Source organism: Balaenoptera musculus, chromosome 8 (assembly GCF_009873245.2).
Source record: "Balaenoptera musculus isolate JJ_BM4_2016_0621 chromosome 8, mBalMus1.pri.v3, whole genome shotgun sequence".
NCBI classification, from domain to species: domain Eukaryota; kingdom Metazoa; phylum Chordata; class Mammalia; order Artiodactyla; family Balaenopteridae; genus Balaenoptera; species Balaenoptera musculus.
This window is the reverse complement of record NC_045792.1, coordinates 18,762,519-18,779,175: the sequence shown is the minus strand read 5'-3', so window position 1 is coordinate 18,779,175 and position 16,657 is coordinate 18,762,519. Positions and strand designations below refer to the sequence as shown.

Here is a 16,657-nt window from a genome sequence, read left to right as displayed (position 1 = left end):
CCCCTTCCACCTTGGCGTTCCTGGGTTGCGCACCATCCCTTTGCCCCTGAAGCACCGAGGGGGGCGAGGGGGGAGCCCAGCCCTCCCCCTGCCCACTCCAGCTGTCAATCTGCTGTCTGGAAGAAAGACTTGAAGCTTCATGACAGCTGTGGGCAACTTTCCCTGCCCCGCCTCCCGCCCCTGCCTGCCCTCTTCCCCTCTTCTCCCTGTCAGTGCTCTTTCCAAACTGCTTTCAGGCTGCCTTCCCTCCCTCCTTCCCTCCCTCCCTCCCTCCCTCCTTGCTTCCTTCCTTCCTTCCTTCCTTCCTCCCTCCCTCCCTCCCTCCCTTCTTCTCTTCTTCTCTCTCCATCCTTTCGTCATCTCTTACAACTCCCACAGCTAATAAACCTATGTGACCTCCTGAGATTTCTAATGATAAGATGAGCTTTTAAGCTCCCATCCAGGTCAAGATCATTCATAGACTGAGTGTGTGTGTGTGTGTGTGTGTGTGTGTGTGTGCATGCGTGCACACGCGCGCCATGGCTATGGGGTGGGTAACAGAGCTGAGAGGTCTCTGGGGGGGGGGGGCTCTAGCCCCCTTGGGGGTCTGATGCCTTCCGCAGGAGGGGGTCACTGGGTTATTGACCCCCGCTCCAGCTAGACTAGGAGCCTGTTTTGCCCACCTTCTGGAATCGGGTATTCTGGGGACAGGAGCCTCTCCCAGGGCTTCGTGCTACATTCAGGTTCAGGGAGAAGATCAAAGTCCATAATTAAGTGTTCAGGGCAAGTTAAGTGCTCCAAACTTTGGTGCTAAAAATATTGTATTTAGCATGCAAATTATGCCCTGACAGCTCCCCGGAGCCTGAGCCCGTGGGTGCCAGCACCTTGTTTGTTATCACCGCTGTTATTCTCAAGGTGGTAAGAATATTCCTCCTTCACGGGGTTGATTTACATTTCATTTTTAAAAAGCCAAATTTCTGTTGTTGGGTCAGTGCCAAGTCGTGGCCCCAGAAGGCTTGGAGCTGTGACTGGTCTGGAGGCCAAGAGGCAGGAGGACACCAGGCCACATCATGCAGGGCCTCCCCGCCTGCCCCAGAGGAAGGGGGTCCTGATGCGAGACAGGGGAAGGGGCAGACACAGACGTGGGCACAGCCGCACCTCGAAGGCCACCTTTCCCACAGAGCCTTCTCTGCCCTGGTGGGCGAGCAGGGCTACGGACTGGGCCTGCAGAGGTGCCAGGACCTGGAGAGGAGGAGAAGGAAAGTGGGGATAGCCCGACTTGCCTCTGGTAGGACCCTGCTGCTCTGGCAATTAGGGGACCATTGGGGACGCCGCAGGATTCCTACTGGAAACGTTCTCCCCTTCCATCTTGGCTGGTGGTTGAAGGTCAGGACCACCCAACAGCAGCTCTGAGGGCGCTCAGGTCCTCTCGGGAGGAGAGGACTGGATGAGGGGAGAAACAGACAGGCACACACGTCTTCTCCTTGGCCCTCCTGGGGCAGCTCCTCTCCTCCTTTCCCCCAAAGTCCTGTACCCTCTGATGGTGGCCAGGGCCACCTTCTCTGGAGGGTCTGCAGAAGGCCTCTCCAACTCTGACCCCCAGCACAGACACGGAGCTTTGGCCACACCGGATGCAGAGATTGGAGGTGACACTGCACCCTCCGCTTGAGGGGCCCTGGATGTGACTCTTGTCAAAGTTTTATTAGTTTGGAGCATGTGTAGTGATGTTACAGAGTTTGGGGCCTGGGGGCTCCCCCAAGGTGCAGCTTCCCCTCCTCCCTCTGGCAGGGCCAGGGCAGGCCGAACGGTATTCAGCAGCCGCTTAGCCATGGGCTCCTCTAAGGCGGAGGCAGTGGAAAGAAAAGGGGCCAAGAGGACTGGAGAGCGGAGAGGCGAAAGGAAGAGAAAAGGACGTGGTTTGCGGCAGAGGGTGTCAGGGGCAGTCTCCCAAAGGACCTCAGACACCCCCAACCCAAGCCCCAGACGTGTCACGTGCCCGCCTTCCCTGCCAGCTCTCCCAGGTTGGCCCAACATTTGCTACAGAGAGGCACCCACGTCCGTCAGGGGGGCAGCAGAGTGGGCTTGGGGTAGGGGTGGTCCTCTCCCCGCAGACCCTCCTGGGCTCTTGGAGTATGGAAACCTCACGGGGAGCTGGGTGAGGTCGGGACCCACTGCTGTGGATGGAAGTAGCAGCTCCTGCCAGGCTCAGGTGGGAGAAGAGGTGAAGTTTTGGCTTGGGCTTCTCTGGGGTCCATCCAGACCTGGTATGTACATGGGTCTCCCTGGCCTGAAGTTGCCTGGGGCCTTGGCAAGAGCTCTGGCTTCCCTGGTGTGGGCCTTGAGGGGTGTGTACTGTCCATCGCTCCCCACTGCCCGCTCCAGCGCAGGCCTGTGAAGACCAGGCCAGCATGGCCTCCGAGCTTTGACACTGGCCCAGCAACCCCAGAGCCCCAGAGAAAGGTCAGAGAAGGCGGCTGTGTCTTTGGTGCCAAGGAGAGGGCGTCTGGAAGTGGGAGGGGGCTCCGTGAGCTGCCTCTGAGCCAGGGGTCCGGCCCGAGGGCTGGCACCGTGCCTGGCTCTCTAGCACTGCCCTGGCAGAGCGAGGGTGTGCGGTCAGTGAGGGCCGTGGAGCCAAGCTAACACCGCGGGGCCTGCGGGCGAGGAGAAGGCCGAGTCTGCCCTGCGCCACCCGGCCCACGGCTCCCAGGGCCCGAGGCAGGGCCGCTGGGCGGGGAGTTGGGAAGCAGGCTGCTGTGCAGGTGGGCAGCAGGGTCAGCAGTGTAGGATCTTCAGGAAGGCCTTGCGGAACTCAATGTTGAAGGTGGTGTAGATGATGGGGTTCACGGCGCTGTTGACATAGCCCAGCCACGTGAAGGCGCTGTACAGGACGGGCGGGATGTTGCAATCACAGTGTATGTTCAGGATGTGGGTGATGAAGAAGGGCAGCCAGCAGATGATGAACACGCCTGGGGGAGAGGGGGGCAGTCAGGGGTGCCCGGGGGCCGGGGAGGGGCTGGGTGGGGAGGCTGTGCCGGGTGGGGCAGAGGGGGAGGACCTGGATCACATGCTTCAGGCCCCGCCCAGGCACCAAGGCTGCAAGAGCAGCGCAGGGGGAGCCGCGGTCTTGGATGCTGGACCTGCCTCTGACCCCAGTTTGCAGTCACCTCCCCTCCCTCAGCCTCGTTTTCCTGCCTGTGCCGTGTCTATAACGATACCCACCTCATAGGGGAGGTTAAAGGGCTTGACAACAAATCCGAACGCTCAACACCCTGACACAGGTCAGCTGGTAGAAATGGATATATCTACTCTACCGCCTCGTCGTCTTTGAGACGACCTTCCGCGGAAGCTGGGAGTGGAGAGTTTGTTCACTGCCGTGGGGAGCGCGCGGCTGGGGCCAGAGGGGGAGCTGGATGCCCATTCGCTTAGTCCTCTTGGCATCCCCACGAGGAAGGCGGGAAACCGAGGCTCGGGAACAGCTCTGTGATGTGCGCAAGGCCACTCCACTCTTGGTGGCAAAGCCGAGATCTGAACTCCAGTCTCTCAAGGTCCCCAAGTGGCCAGGCTCTTGCTACGCTTTCCCCCAGCTTCCCCAGCCCTTGGTGGACACCCCTTGCTAATCCCCGCCTGGGGACACAAGGCTGTCACGAGTCTGACCTCCTGCCCGCCGCTCTGCCTGCCTAACTCAGGACCTCCTGTTTGGTGGGACGCTCCGTGGGGAGGCACCGTCTGCACAGAATGCCACAAGGGCACACGGGAATTCCCCGGGGATGGAGCAGTGCCTGGGAAGGGCAGGGCCGCAAAGCAGAGACCCCCCGGACTGGAGCAGGGGGCCGGGCTGGAGCCCACTCTGCCTCTCCCAGCCGCGTGATCACGGGTTGGTCCCCTAACCTGCTATGACCGCGAGCTCTCATTTGTAAAACCAGAACAGCGACACCTGTCCTTCTCGTGTCATAGGACTGTTGGGAGGCCAAAGGGATGGTGGGTGTGGATGGGTGTCACAACTACCCTGGGTGCCGCCCGGAAGGCAGAGACACATCAGTCCCTCCATCCTGTCCCCATCACCCCTATCAGTCCAGCCCTTGATTCTTGACCTTTATTATCTGGTTTTCTAAGAGAATTTATTCTAAAGCCTTGTCTCACTCACTCTCATTTAGATCGGGGGCCCCCTCACAGCCCCGTTGACTGTTCACATCTTTGGTCCCACCGGGTCTTGGTTGAGGCAAGTGAACTTCCTGATTCCTCAACAATAGCAATATTAACAACGCTTGTGTGTACGGCTTTGTAGTTTGTAAAATGCTTTCACCACCGTGTATCATTTGATGACCACGACAACCCTGAACAGTAACCTCCTCTCTACGGATGGGGAGATGAGAGAGAGAAATGACCTCCCCAGGGTCACGAGGTTCTGGGGGTCATTACGGTAAACTGGTCAAGTTCAGATTCTGGAGTGGGGATGCCTGAGTTTAAATCCTGTATCCTCTTTGATCAAGTTACAAAAGCTCTCTGAACCCTAGTTTCTGCATCTTTAAAATGAGCATAATTATAGAATCTACCTAGTCAGATATGTCAATGGGCTTGACCTGTGCCTGAAAAGTGCCAGTCCTGTGACCTACCAGCCATGATTAGGGAGCAATGGTAAGTAATGGGACCTACAGTAATGGGCCCATTTCTCAGCCGGGGTCCAGCAGCTAGGGCCGACTCACCGAGAACAATGGCGAGCATCTGGGTGGCTTTCTTCTCCTTCTGCTGGGAGAGCTTCCTGCGGCTCATGGTCTTGAGAGAGGTCCGGGTTTTGCCATTGGGCATGGACTGGATCTCAAAGATCTTGGCAATCTTGGGGTGGTCTTTGGCATGTCCGTTCTTCTGTGGTTTGGCAGGGCTGTCAGGTGTGCTGTGGAGGCCGTGGTGGGATGCGTTGGGGAGGGTCAGCTGGTGGTGGCTGGGCGCGATGGGGCTGTACCGGGTCCTCTCGGGCGGGCTGGTGCTGGAGGGCATCTCCATTTCCAGCTCCTGGGCTCGGCGGGCAGCCTCCTGCACAGAGGCAGAGAGCTCTGGGTAGCGCCAGGCAAGTTCTCAGCCATCAGCCACCCAGCCTCACCCGGCCCCTCTGGCCTCACCTGGCCTCACCCAGCCCCACCCAGCCCTTCATTATCCCCCTACGGAGCCTCCTACAAGCACCACAGGGTCACTCTGCCAGAGAGGCAAGGGGGAAGGTCATTGGGAGGCAGGGACTGTCTGGGTGCAGGACCCAGGGCCCAAGGCAGTCCCCGCCTGCCAGGTCACCCCTGGCCCCCTTCGCAGAGCAATCCTCAGGCAGCCTCAGCGACCCCACCACCATTCTGTGGGGGCTTTGTACCTAGGCACTTCTCTTTTATGAGCTGAGTAACACTCGCTGAGTGCCAGCTAAGTGCCAGGCGCCAGCTGGCTGCCGGGAATAAGTTACTGATTGGCGTTCAGTGCCTGCCTCCAGGACCTCATGTTCTAACTGCACGAGGGCAGCCCTGTTCCTCCTGCCAGGCTGAAACAGGGGCTGTCAGGCTGACCCGAGGCACCTGTACCAGCACTCACAGGTGAGCTCCATTTCTCCTGGTAGACTGATGCAGGGGCCGAAGGGTGGACCCCTGGGTCCCCACATCTTCCTGGCTGGGCTGATCTTGAGGGCCCTGGCCTCAGGTCCCTCCTCATGTTCCCTTATTCCAGGCCTTAGGGTCTCAGCCTGAGCTTCTGAAACGCAGCCTCACTGTGTGCCCAGGTGCCCCGATCCTGAGTCCCTGTCTCGGCCTCTATCTCAAATGGTTGCTTGGAGTCCTGCCCTTGCAGGTGAACAGGGAATGTTCAAGTGAAGAGCAGGGGCCCTGCTTCCTGGAAACACCTGACCTGGACTTGGCGTGCAGCTCTCTGTAGATTCCCTGGCCCATCCTCTTCTCACCCCAGGGGATGGGACATCTGCTGCTTGGACCCTAGTGCTACTCTCACTGAGCAGACCCTGGGGTCTGCTGGGATTCTGCATCTCTGGGCTCTCCTTACAGGCTGCACTTCACCGGGAGCCCCATGCCACTCTGCTCCCTCCTCCCCCAGCACCCAGCCTCCAGCCCCAGAACCTGCCTGTCTGTAAGGCAGCGTATGCAAGTAGAAAGAACACAGGCATGGATTTCAGAGAGTCACTTAGGTCTGGACTCGACTACTCACTCTCTCACTAACTGTTTGGCCTGGGTGAGTTACCTAACCTCTCTGAGCGCCTCTTTCTCTTCTGTAAAATGAAGATCCATAAGATCAAGAACACTTACCTCTCAGGGTCGCCGTGAGGATTTGATGAGATACTAGGAAGATGGTAGGTGCTCAGTTAATGGTCATAGCCATTATTATTATTGTTACTGTTACATGGCCAAGTCCTTTCTCCCAGCCATTTCCTTGGGCTACGGGTCCCTCTCTGTGCCTTGCAGAATTGAGCTGTCTTGCTCCATGCCTGCTTACGAGTGTGTGTGGTAAGCCTGGCCTCAGCTGAAACAAAGTGGGGGATCCTGGGAGGTGCTTATCCCTTTGACCAGCTGGTGAGGTCTTCGAGAATCATGGCAGGTGCATTTCCCTAGAGGCAGAGACCAGGGTCCACGTCCCTGACCGGGACACTTACCACTCTCCGCCTGTTCACAGGGAAACTCCCATTAGACTTCATGATAACGGTGCAGAGTTTCATGTCCTCAGGGTGAGTGCAGTTGCCCTGTGGAGTGAGCCAGCACATGGGTCATGACGGGGAGGGGGCTGGCGACAGAATCCCAATGCAGGGTAGTCAGACTGGGCACAGGAGCTCAGAGAAGGGCAGACATTAGGAGGGTGGGGGCCTGAGGAGGCAATCGAGGCAAGGGTGAGGTTCGGTACTGTGATGGGAAGAGGTGGGCAGGATGAGGGACAACAGGGCCCTGACTTTTATGTGGCACCTACTAAGGATCTGGCACCCTACTAGGCATGCTCAGTCCCTCTCACACCGAATCCTCAAGACCACCCTGTGAGATCTGTATTTTGATTCACGTTTAACAGATGAGGGAACAGGCTCAGAGAAGTTAAGCAACTTGCCCAAGGTCACTCAGCAAAAAAGTGGTGGTGCCAGGATTTGAACCTGATGTGTCTAAGCCCAAAGCTCTTGTTCCTCCTGTGCCCACATACCGTCTTTCTCAGGGAGGGCTGAGCGGAGGGAAGAAGTCACAAGACACAAGTATGGAAAAGAAAGAGAGGCAGAGGAGGGAAGTAGGCGAGAGCAGGTGAGGTAGAAGGAGGTTTGAACAGAAGAGGACAGAGCATGGGAGATAAAGGAGGTGGTATGGAGGCCTCAGAGGGACAGAAAGGGAGGCAGAAGGGCCAGAGTGAGGAAAGGAGAAAGGGAGGACAGCAGAGACGTGGAGTTCCAGGAGCTGCTGGGTTCAGACACTGGTCTCCATGCAAAGTCCTCTCCTCCCAGGTGGTCCCCGCCCCCTCCCCGCCTCCGACCCCTGGAGATTCAAGTCGCCCACTGAGGTCCCAGCCTTCGAGATCTGCCGGCGCCCAGCTCCTCGGAGCTCCTCCAGCCTGGACCCCATGCACCCCCGGGTCACGGTTAGGCAGGGACATGGGGGGAGGGGATCTCGGGACCTTGAGCGGGGCCTTCAGGTTGGCCCTGAAAGCCCGGCTGCTGCGCTTAGTGTTGACCCGCTTGCGCCGCCTGCGGAGGACGATGTAGATCTTGATGTAGACCAGCAGGGTAACGAGGAAGGGCACGTAGAAGGAGACGATGGAGGAGTAGACCACGAAGGCGGGGTTGGCGATGATGCATTCGTTCTGGTCTGGGGGGGAGGAGAGCCCCAGGTGGGTGTGTCGGCAGGCCCCCCGGGCCACAGTGCCTTCCCAGTTACCGAGAATATGACTAGACGCCTAAGGCGGCCTGGAAACGTTAAATGTAAATAAATGTGCAGCATAAATCAGAGTATTAAAAACAACCATGAGCAAAAAGCTAAGCTGTGATGACTGTTTCCAAGTGTTTCCATTAATATCCCCTTGTTACTTCGTCATTAGTTTTGTCATCCATGAGCACACAAGTGGCGCCATGGTGTTGGGGACAAAATGACGGAAGAAAATGGTAGAAGAAGAGTAACCTATTATTTTAGCCTTTCCTGTGTATTGGCGGGAGGTCTGACACCTTTTAGTTTTAGGGACAAGATGACTTGATCCTCTTTGCTGAACTCACCTGTGTTCCAATGTCTTTCCAAGTTCCCTTCCAGATCTAGCAGATGTCTATCCTCTCTCCCAGGGCCTTTCCAGATTAATCCAAGCACGTTTAGCCCTATTCCTGCTTCTTGGAATTCCCATGACACTTAGATCTTGAACCGCATGCTTTCAAGTCTTCCTTGTGTCCTGTCCGGTGATGGTCTCTGGAGGCACACCGGTGTCATCTATCTCCCTGACGGTCGCTGTGCCTCTTCTGTCGGAGGCGCTCCTGACTGCCTTGCACAGGACACAGTCACAGTGAGCTAGCCTCCTACTTGTTTCTACCTTTCCTGCTCCAGGTGGCTCAGGCCTGGCCTGGGTTTGGCCGGCCCGGAGGCTTCAGCTTCATTACACAAACACTATTATCAGGGGTGATGGAGGCCCAGCAGCCTCCTACCCTGTGTGCACACACACAGACAGGCACACACATGCATTTTGCAAGGCTGTCTGGTCTGCTTCAATTCAAACAAAGTTGAAAATGGCCAGGCATCCTCCTGAAGCATTATCCCCACTCCTCACCCAACTCCCTTGTGCCCCAGGCCATTGTTCCTCTCTGACCTTACCAGGTACAACTCGGAGTCAGGCTTGGCCCAGGAGACTCAGCCTGGCCTCAGTCCGAGGTGGCGAACAGGCTCCTGATGGGTCACCACCCATGTCCGCACCAGGGTTCAGCTCCCTCAAGGTCCTGCACAGGGCCAGGGCTGGGGCCAGCTGAGCCCCAGGCAACCAGAGGCAGGACTCACCTGTGTTGTTGAGTCCGAAGAGCAGAGGGCAGGAGATGGTGAAGGACAGGACCCAGACGATGGAGATCATGACGGTGACTCGGCGCTTGGAGCTGTAGCGCGTGTTGTAGAGCATGGGCATGGCCACGGCTGTGTACCTGTGAGGGCGCGGGGCGGGAACCTTGAGTCTGGGGTGCAGGCCCAGGGACCACTCACTCCACAACATTGGCACAACAGAGACACCCCACTTTGGGAGGATGGAAAGTTGGTCCACCTCCTGTTTACTCTAAATCGACCCTCTCCTGCCCCAAACTCAGACAGCAAGGACAGTTGGTGACTTCTAATCAAGTGTTTAATGACTGACCGGCTACCATTCAATCCTGGACCATATCTGCCACTCCAGTCTCCCTGCTTGGATTTTAGGCTTTTCGAGGGGCCATGGCCTGGGTCTTTGCACCTTTGAAACTGTACCCCCTGCACCTGTGCTGGGCCCATGGCGCGTAGAAGTGATTGTTGATAGATTGGTAGCCAGGACCCTCAGAGCAAGGGTTAGGTCTCATTCAGCAGAAAATAATAACAATGGTAATTGTTTATGATGCCACACATTGCCCTACCCAGCGCTTCTGAGACATTAGTTCCATTCATCTTCCAAGAATCCGGCAAAGGGTGTAGAGCCAGGGCCTCTGGGAGCCCATGTGGCCCATGTGTGCAAATTAGTAAAAGGCTCTGGGGATAGAGCTTAGTAAGGTGGGCAGAACCTGGGCCCCCTTTGTCTTATGCCCTGTGCTGGGCGCAAAATGCACAACCAGATACAAGACCCGCATGTGGGCAGGTGCCATCATGCTTGGTTTCTAGACAATGAAACTAGGGTTCTGAAAACATCCACAATCTGCCCAAGGTCATGTAAGTAAGAAGTGATAGGGCTAGGGCTTCAGTCAGGTCAGGAGCTTTCTCCTCTATGCCTGTCCCTGTCTGGGTGTTCTTGGTAGCATTACTGTCTATAGACAGTCTCCCTTTAAGGGGTCTGTCCTCTCCCACACACGTGCACGCACTCACGCGTGCACGCGTACATGCACACATGCACACACAGACATGTGGGCTCACAGGCACACAGCCAGCCGTATAGCTTCATGGACAGAGCCTGACCCTGCAGAAGAGGCGGGGCAGCCCAAGAGGTGAACGGTCCAGCTCACCTCTCCCATCCTGGCTGGGCTCACCTGTCGATGCTGATGGCACACAGGTTCAGGATGCTTGCTGTGCACATCATGACATCCAGAGTGACAAAGATGTCACAGTGAATCCTGCTGAATTTCCACTCGCCCACCACCTAGGACAAAGCAACATGATGGGTGGACGGTAGAGGAGATTGGCTCAGGCACTGTATCTCGGTGTCCCGGGGCAGATCGGGCCATGGGCTCCGTGGGGGTCTCGCGGGGCTCTGGCCGAGGGAGGAGAGGGGCAGCCATGGGGAGCTGTACCCACCGGTGTCTGAGGCCCTTGCCCCGGCCCCTTCTCCTCCTAGACACATAAGGCCACTTTGCGCCAAGAAGTTTGCTAGAGGAAAGATGACCAACTTACTCAAGGGCCTCAGCTTTGAACCCTCACCTGTAAAACGTTTGTGTGAACACCTTGCGATCCTCATGTTACCAGTGAGGAAACTGAACCTCAGAAAAGTGCAGTGACTCGCCTAAGGCCTTTCAGCTCAGCTTCTGCCCTGCCCTGGCCCAGGTTTCTAGGGGAGCCGGGCTGCTCCTTGGTGTATGGCACAGAGTTGGGACCCAGCAAGTGTCTGTTAAGAACAATGGTGAAGACGGTGACTATGAAGCAGTGAAGACATTTCTGCTCCTCCCTGCACTTAGAGAGTAAGAGAAGGGAAGCCCGGGCTAGAGCTTTCAGAAAAGCAGGACGGGCCGGGGAAGGTGTGTAACGACACATCCCTGGTTCAGTGTAAAATGAGGAGTCCAGCTCACGGGAAGAGCGATTTGCACCCCTCTTCCTCCCCGACAGACACACACATTCATACCCCCCCCCATGCACACCCACACCCCGACACCTCCCATTTACACACACAGGCACACACACTCACACAGCAGGCTGGCCCTGGCAGCCGTGGAAGGTTGCAGCAGGCCCCATCCCTGAGGACAGAGTCAGGACAGGGAGACACAACTTGCACTACTACCTATTGGAGAAAAGAGGAGCAGGAAATCCCCCTCCCAGTGACGGGAGCAGAGCTCCCACTCTGTGGGGCACAGCAGGGCAGCAGGGCTAATTATAATGCTCACTCTCAGCCCTGTCCTCTTAGCTGCTCTCAGGCATAAAACCAATTGCTGGCATTTAAGCACAGTGATGGAGGAAACTGCAGCTTTTCCCAGAAGACAGGAAACCTCTCGTGTCGCCACGCTGGCCAGGTGGGCAGGAGCTGGATATCCGGGGGCCAGGGAGGTGGGCACAGGTGGAAGGGGATAGACGGGGCTTCCCTGGCATCAACAGAGTCTACCTTTAAGACACTACTGGGAGGGTCCCAGGCCCACGTGGTCTGTGCTCTACCTTGGCGCCCTCCTAGGACTAGTATTTCCAAACTGCTCTCATTCCCCTGGGGATCTAGGTCTGCAATATCAGGGCCGTCTTCTCCATCCTCCCTGCTTCCTTCCGTCCTCCCTGCCTTCTTTTCTACAGACACTTATTGGACAACTTACTATGCGTCTGGCTCTGTCCTAGACTCTGGGGCACCGTGGTGAACAATCCTGACACAGTCTTCAGGGAGCTCTCAATCCCTGCCCCCCAAAAGCCTTCCTGGAGGACAGAAGAAGGCGGGGCTTCCTCCGAGGTACCAGGAGCAGCTGCTCTAGAACGCAGTTAGGGGCTTCTGAATCAAAGGCTCAAGAAAGTGTGTTGATAGCCACTGTTTATAGAGCATCTCCTGTGGGCACATACTTTATCTCATTTATTGTACAAGAGGGGATTGCTTACGCCCATTCCTGGATGAGGGAATGAAGCTCAGGAGAACACCCAGCTAGTGTGCAGCAGGGCTGGAATTTCAAGCAAGCTCTTTGGGCAGCACATCCTATGCTCTCTCCTGAGCTGCCTTGGAAGGGACAATCTAGCTTGTCAAAAGAGGAGATGATTATGTAAAAAGTACTAGATAAACACCAAGTGGGAAAGGAGAGATTGTAACTGCAAGGGTAGACTAACTTGGGGTCAGGGAGAAAAAGGACTTGCCCAAGAACACCTGGTAATTTAGTAACAGAGGGAGCACCATCCCCCAGGTATACTAGCCCCACTCCAGGGCTGTTTCCTCCGCACCTTTGGACAACATTCCTCAATATCCTTGCACAGAATGAGACCTGTGGGATGGGCCTCAAGCTGCCTTGGCTAAATCCTAACAATGACTTGTACACATGTGTCAGGCACGGTTCCCAACATTTTACACTCATTTCTATGGAATGTGACAGCAAACCTCAGAGGCCACCGCTCCTCGAAACCTCCAGCCAGCTATGCCCCTGCCCCTATACTCCACTCTGGGCCTTTGCACACTTTTTTCTCTGCCTGGAGTGCAAGTGCCTTGCTCCTCTCCGGGATAATTCTTCTGAAAGCATCACTTCTGCCTGCGAGCCTTCCCCAACGCCTCCAGGCCTGGTCCTGTGCCCCCCGCCCCGTCGTGCTCCCACATCTCCTGTGGAGGCTGCTCCGTTGTCATCTCCATCGGGCTGCACTATAATGGCCCTGCCAAGGCCTTAGAGCCCGGCCCTAGGAACGGGGCAGGACGCAGATGTGCTCATACCTGTTGACTGAGTGAGTCAAGAACGGGGATCTGAGTCTGCCCACTTTCTCAATTGCATCTGCTCTTCTGGAAAATGCACGAGGCAAAGCCTCCCCTCAAAGGCTTGTGAGGCCAAAATGGCCTATGCAGACAAGCAGACCCTGGCTCTCTTCTCTCGGTTTCTCCAGGTGGAAAGTGGTAGGGTCAGGAATTGAACCTGGTTTTCTCACTCCAAAACTAGCGTGCTTCCCATATACTGAGCAGAATAACTGATGCACATCCAGCCCCACCTAGCCGGATGCCAGCATGGCAGGCTATCAGAGGCATTTAACATCCGTGGAAATGGAACAGGCTGGAAAATTCTGGAAAATGAGAGTGTCTCTGGAGAGGGTACAGTATATGGTTGGGAGGATACTTTAACAGGATGTTGGGATAGGGTGAGACTCCACTTGGGACATTCTCTAGGGACAATAAGTACCCGAGACAATGTCGCAGGGCCCACTGTCCAGCTCTTGTTTGATGGGAGAGTTTGAGCACTGCCCTCTGAGATGCCATTCTTCACCCTCCCCTGAAACACTGAGCTTCACCTTTAAAATAATGTGAACAGGTATGTTTAAAATATGTGTGTCGAGAACCTATAGATTCCTAGGAGCCCTAAAGCACAGATGTGGCTCTCCCTTAGAGGCTCTGGGTAGGGGTGGTGGGTCTGGAAGCCCCAGATCCCACGCCCAGAGTCCTGGGCAGAGCAAGTCTCCCTCTGGAAGAGGGCACCTCTTTGCCTGGGCATGAGGAGGGTGCTTCAATGTGCAGAGGTGTGGCTATCTATCAGCATCTTCATCTTCATCACCGTTGTCATGACTACTTTTACATGGTGCTTACTATATGCCTGCTGCCATTCTAAGCACTTTTCATATATTAATTCATGTGATTCTCAAACAATGCTATGACATAAGCACTGTGATTATCTTCATTTCTAGATGAGGAAACCAGGCACGGAGAGGTTATTTGCTTGACCAGATACCCATCATTTTTTACCTGATGGTCTGCGGCCTGGGATCCTCCTTTTCAAGGGAGCAGGAGGGGAACAAGTGTAAGAATCAAGAAGGGGTTCCTCAGGGAGAAGCCCTCAGACAGGATGTGGGATGGACAGAGTCTAGGCGTCCCCACAAACGTGGAGTCGTGGAATAATTGGACGGCTGGCCGGTGGCGCCTGTATGCTTTTAGGTTGTATTGTATCTGTCGTTTGTTTCTTGTTGGTTGTCTCTTAACATTCCAGTCATTTTGAAAGTTCCAGCCTGTCTGAGCCGTGCTAAAGGAAACCAAGGGAGTGATGGCCCAGAGCTCCATGTGGGTCGGTGTGGTAGTGACAACAGGAGCCCCTGGGGACATGGAGACCGTAAGACCAGCCTCTCCTCCCCACCTCCGCTTCTTCTCCTACATGTCTCCTCTGCTCAAACCTACAAAGGTTTTGTGTTTTCTTTGAAAGGTGGAAGCCTTCCCTCCCAGGCAGGGGGCTTGTCTCTACGGCACAGGTAAATTCCCCTCTTGCCCGGGGTGGGGAGGTAACAGCTCAGAGATCTTAGTGACCTTGGCATTGGCTTTTTCCTGAATGCCTGGTCAGCTTCCCTTGAATCCAGACTCCACCCCAGAACCCAGGGCAGAGAAAGTGGCAGGATCCAGCCTGTGCCCACCAGATCCCCCAGGCCCTCCCTCATCTGCCTGACAGCCCTGGAAAGTGTCCTCCTGGAGGTGGGTCCCCACTTCAGGACTTCTCAGTGATTTCTCCCTCTGCTGTGTGATCCAGGTAAAGACGGGCAACTTCTCAAAGCTTCTGTTTCCTCTTCCTTAAAGTGAGAAGAATGATATCCACTCAGAATCAGCACGAGTATTTGCTGAGTATGTGTCTGTGGAATGCCCGGCAGCACCTGGCCCACAGCAGGGGCTGCCTACTCACTGTTCCGGGCTCAGGGCCGGGCTCTGTTCCCGGCCGAGCAATGCGTCACCATGCGGTCCTTCCCAAGGAAAGGGGGTACAGCACAGTTCACAGCGGCCTTGACCTGGAGGTCCCAGACACAGGCTAGGACACACAGAGGAGCGGGGAGGGCAGCAGGGAGAGCGGGGAGCGGCAGCCCGCATTCTGAAGTGGGGAGAGAAGGATGAAGATTTCAGGCCTGGGAGCACGAGCCACTGCCATCCTCAGGGATCCTTGTCGATGACTCCCATGCTCAGCACGACCTAATGAACCAACCCTGGGGCCCGAATTCCAGCCGCTGTGTGAGGCTGGAGAAGTCACCTAACTTCTCTGACCGTCTGGCTCACCCTCTAGAAGATGCCGCGAGGGCTCGGTGGGGAGATGCTGTATGTGATGGACCGATGCAAGGCCTGGCACTTACTAAGCGCCTTACAACTGGTAGTCGGGATTGTTATAAGGAGACGACCTACCCATTTTGTAACACTGAGCCCAGAGTGGAGGAAGGGCCCACCCGAGAAGGCGCACTCTTGGAGGGAGGATGGACTCTCCCGGGGAAGGCGCCTGAGCACGGCAGGGGCCCAGACCTACCTCCAGGTAGACCACCCAGGGCATGACGAGCGTGGCCACCAGGAGGTCGGCCACAGCGAGGCTGACGATCAGGTAGTTGGTGGTGGTCTGCAGCGCCTTCTCGCGGGACACGGCCATGCACACCAGCACGTTGCCGAAGACGATGACGAAGATGAGGAGGGTAAGCAGCATGGCGTAGTAGTTGTAGTGGGGCCTGTCGGCTTTCCCTTCGGACCCGTTGAAGGGCCGGCTCCAGTTCCGGCTCTCCAGATCGTCATCGTACCAGGACAGGTTCAGCGGATCCATGGGAGCAGCGGGGCCACTGGGTAGCCAGGCTCTGGCCAGGAGAAACGGACACAGGGAGTAAGCAGGAGGGCCTCCCAAAGCATGCGGCCACCCACAGAGGGCTCCGGGGCTAAAACCTACCACGGGAGGTTAAAAGAGAATTCTCCAGCCTCAGGATTTAAGGTTTGCATCCCCCAGTTTTTTTAAAACATTGGGGCCTGCTGCCACTCTTCTGCTAGCAAGTTCTTGCAGATGGTAAAACAAATGAGAAAGTACAATTTTTTAACTATAATAAAATAAATGATCTTGAAAAGAGCTGATCATTCATTCACCCATTTATTCAACAAAAAATTAAGTGCATCCCATGCCCCACACAAGTTAGTGAGGAGTTCCAGCTTCTAGTGGTAAGACTAGAAATATGCATTCATTCATTCTTAATTCTATAAATGTTTATTGAACATTGTTCTATATCACGCTAGAAACATAGTCAGGAACAAAATATACGTAGTTCTCCAGCTCATGTTCTAAAAGAAACAATAGCCAATGAACCAAGCAATTAAATCTATGGGTGGTAGGCGCTCAGAAACGGAATGGGGAGAGAGACACAACCTAGTTTAGGGATTCAAAGAAGGCTTTCCTGAGGAAGTGATGTTCAACAGACACCTACAGGATGTACTCAGGTTGGGGCTTCCCTGGTGGCGCAGTGGTTGAGAATCTGCCTGCCAATGCAGGGGACACGGGTTCGAGCCCTGGTCTGGGAAGATCCCACATGCCGCGGAGCGACTGGGCCCGTGAGCCACAACTGCTGAGCCTGCGCGTCTGGAGCCTGTGCTCTGCAACAAGAGAGGCCGCGATAGTGAGAGGCCCGCGCACCGCGATGAAGAGTGGCCCCCACTTGCCGCAACTAGAGAAAGCCTTCGCACAGAAACCAAGACCCAACACAGCCATAAATAAATAAATAAATAAATAAATAAAATTAAAAAAAAAAAAGAAATACTTGAAGGATGTAGTCAGGTAAAGAGTTGGGAGCCAGGGGAAGGGTCCAAATATAGGAAGCAGGTAAGCAAATTTCAGAGCTGGAGAGTAGTTGCCATGTTGGAGGGCTGGCGGGAGATTCGGGACAGCTGGAGCACAGAG

General features: G+C 55.6%; 1 protein-coding gene across 1 annotated transcript; it reads right to left on the bottom strand.

Annotated features, from left to right (window-relative positions):
- Nucleotides 1–851: 851 nt before the first annotated feature.
- DRD2 (dopamine receptor D2) lies at nt 852–15,666 on the bottom strand. The gene is made up of 7 exons (XM_036859267.1): nt 15,257–15,666; nt 10,154–10,263; nt 8,958–9,094; nt 7,603–7,793; nt 6,611–6,697; nt 4,683–5,010; nt 852–2,945 (listed from the first exon to the last, which is right to left on the bottom strand). Exons 1-7 carry the CDS (start codon nt 15,539–15,541, stop codon nt 2,752–2,754), a joined length of 1,332 nt encoding a protein of 443 aa, XP_036715162.1. The 5' UTR covers nt 15,542–15,666; the 3' UTR covers nt 852–2,751.
- Between the last annotated feature and the right edge of the window lie 991 nt (nt 15,667–16,657).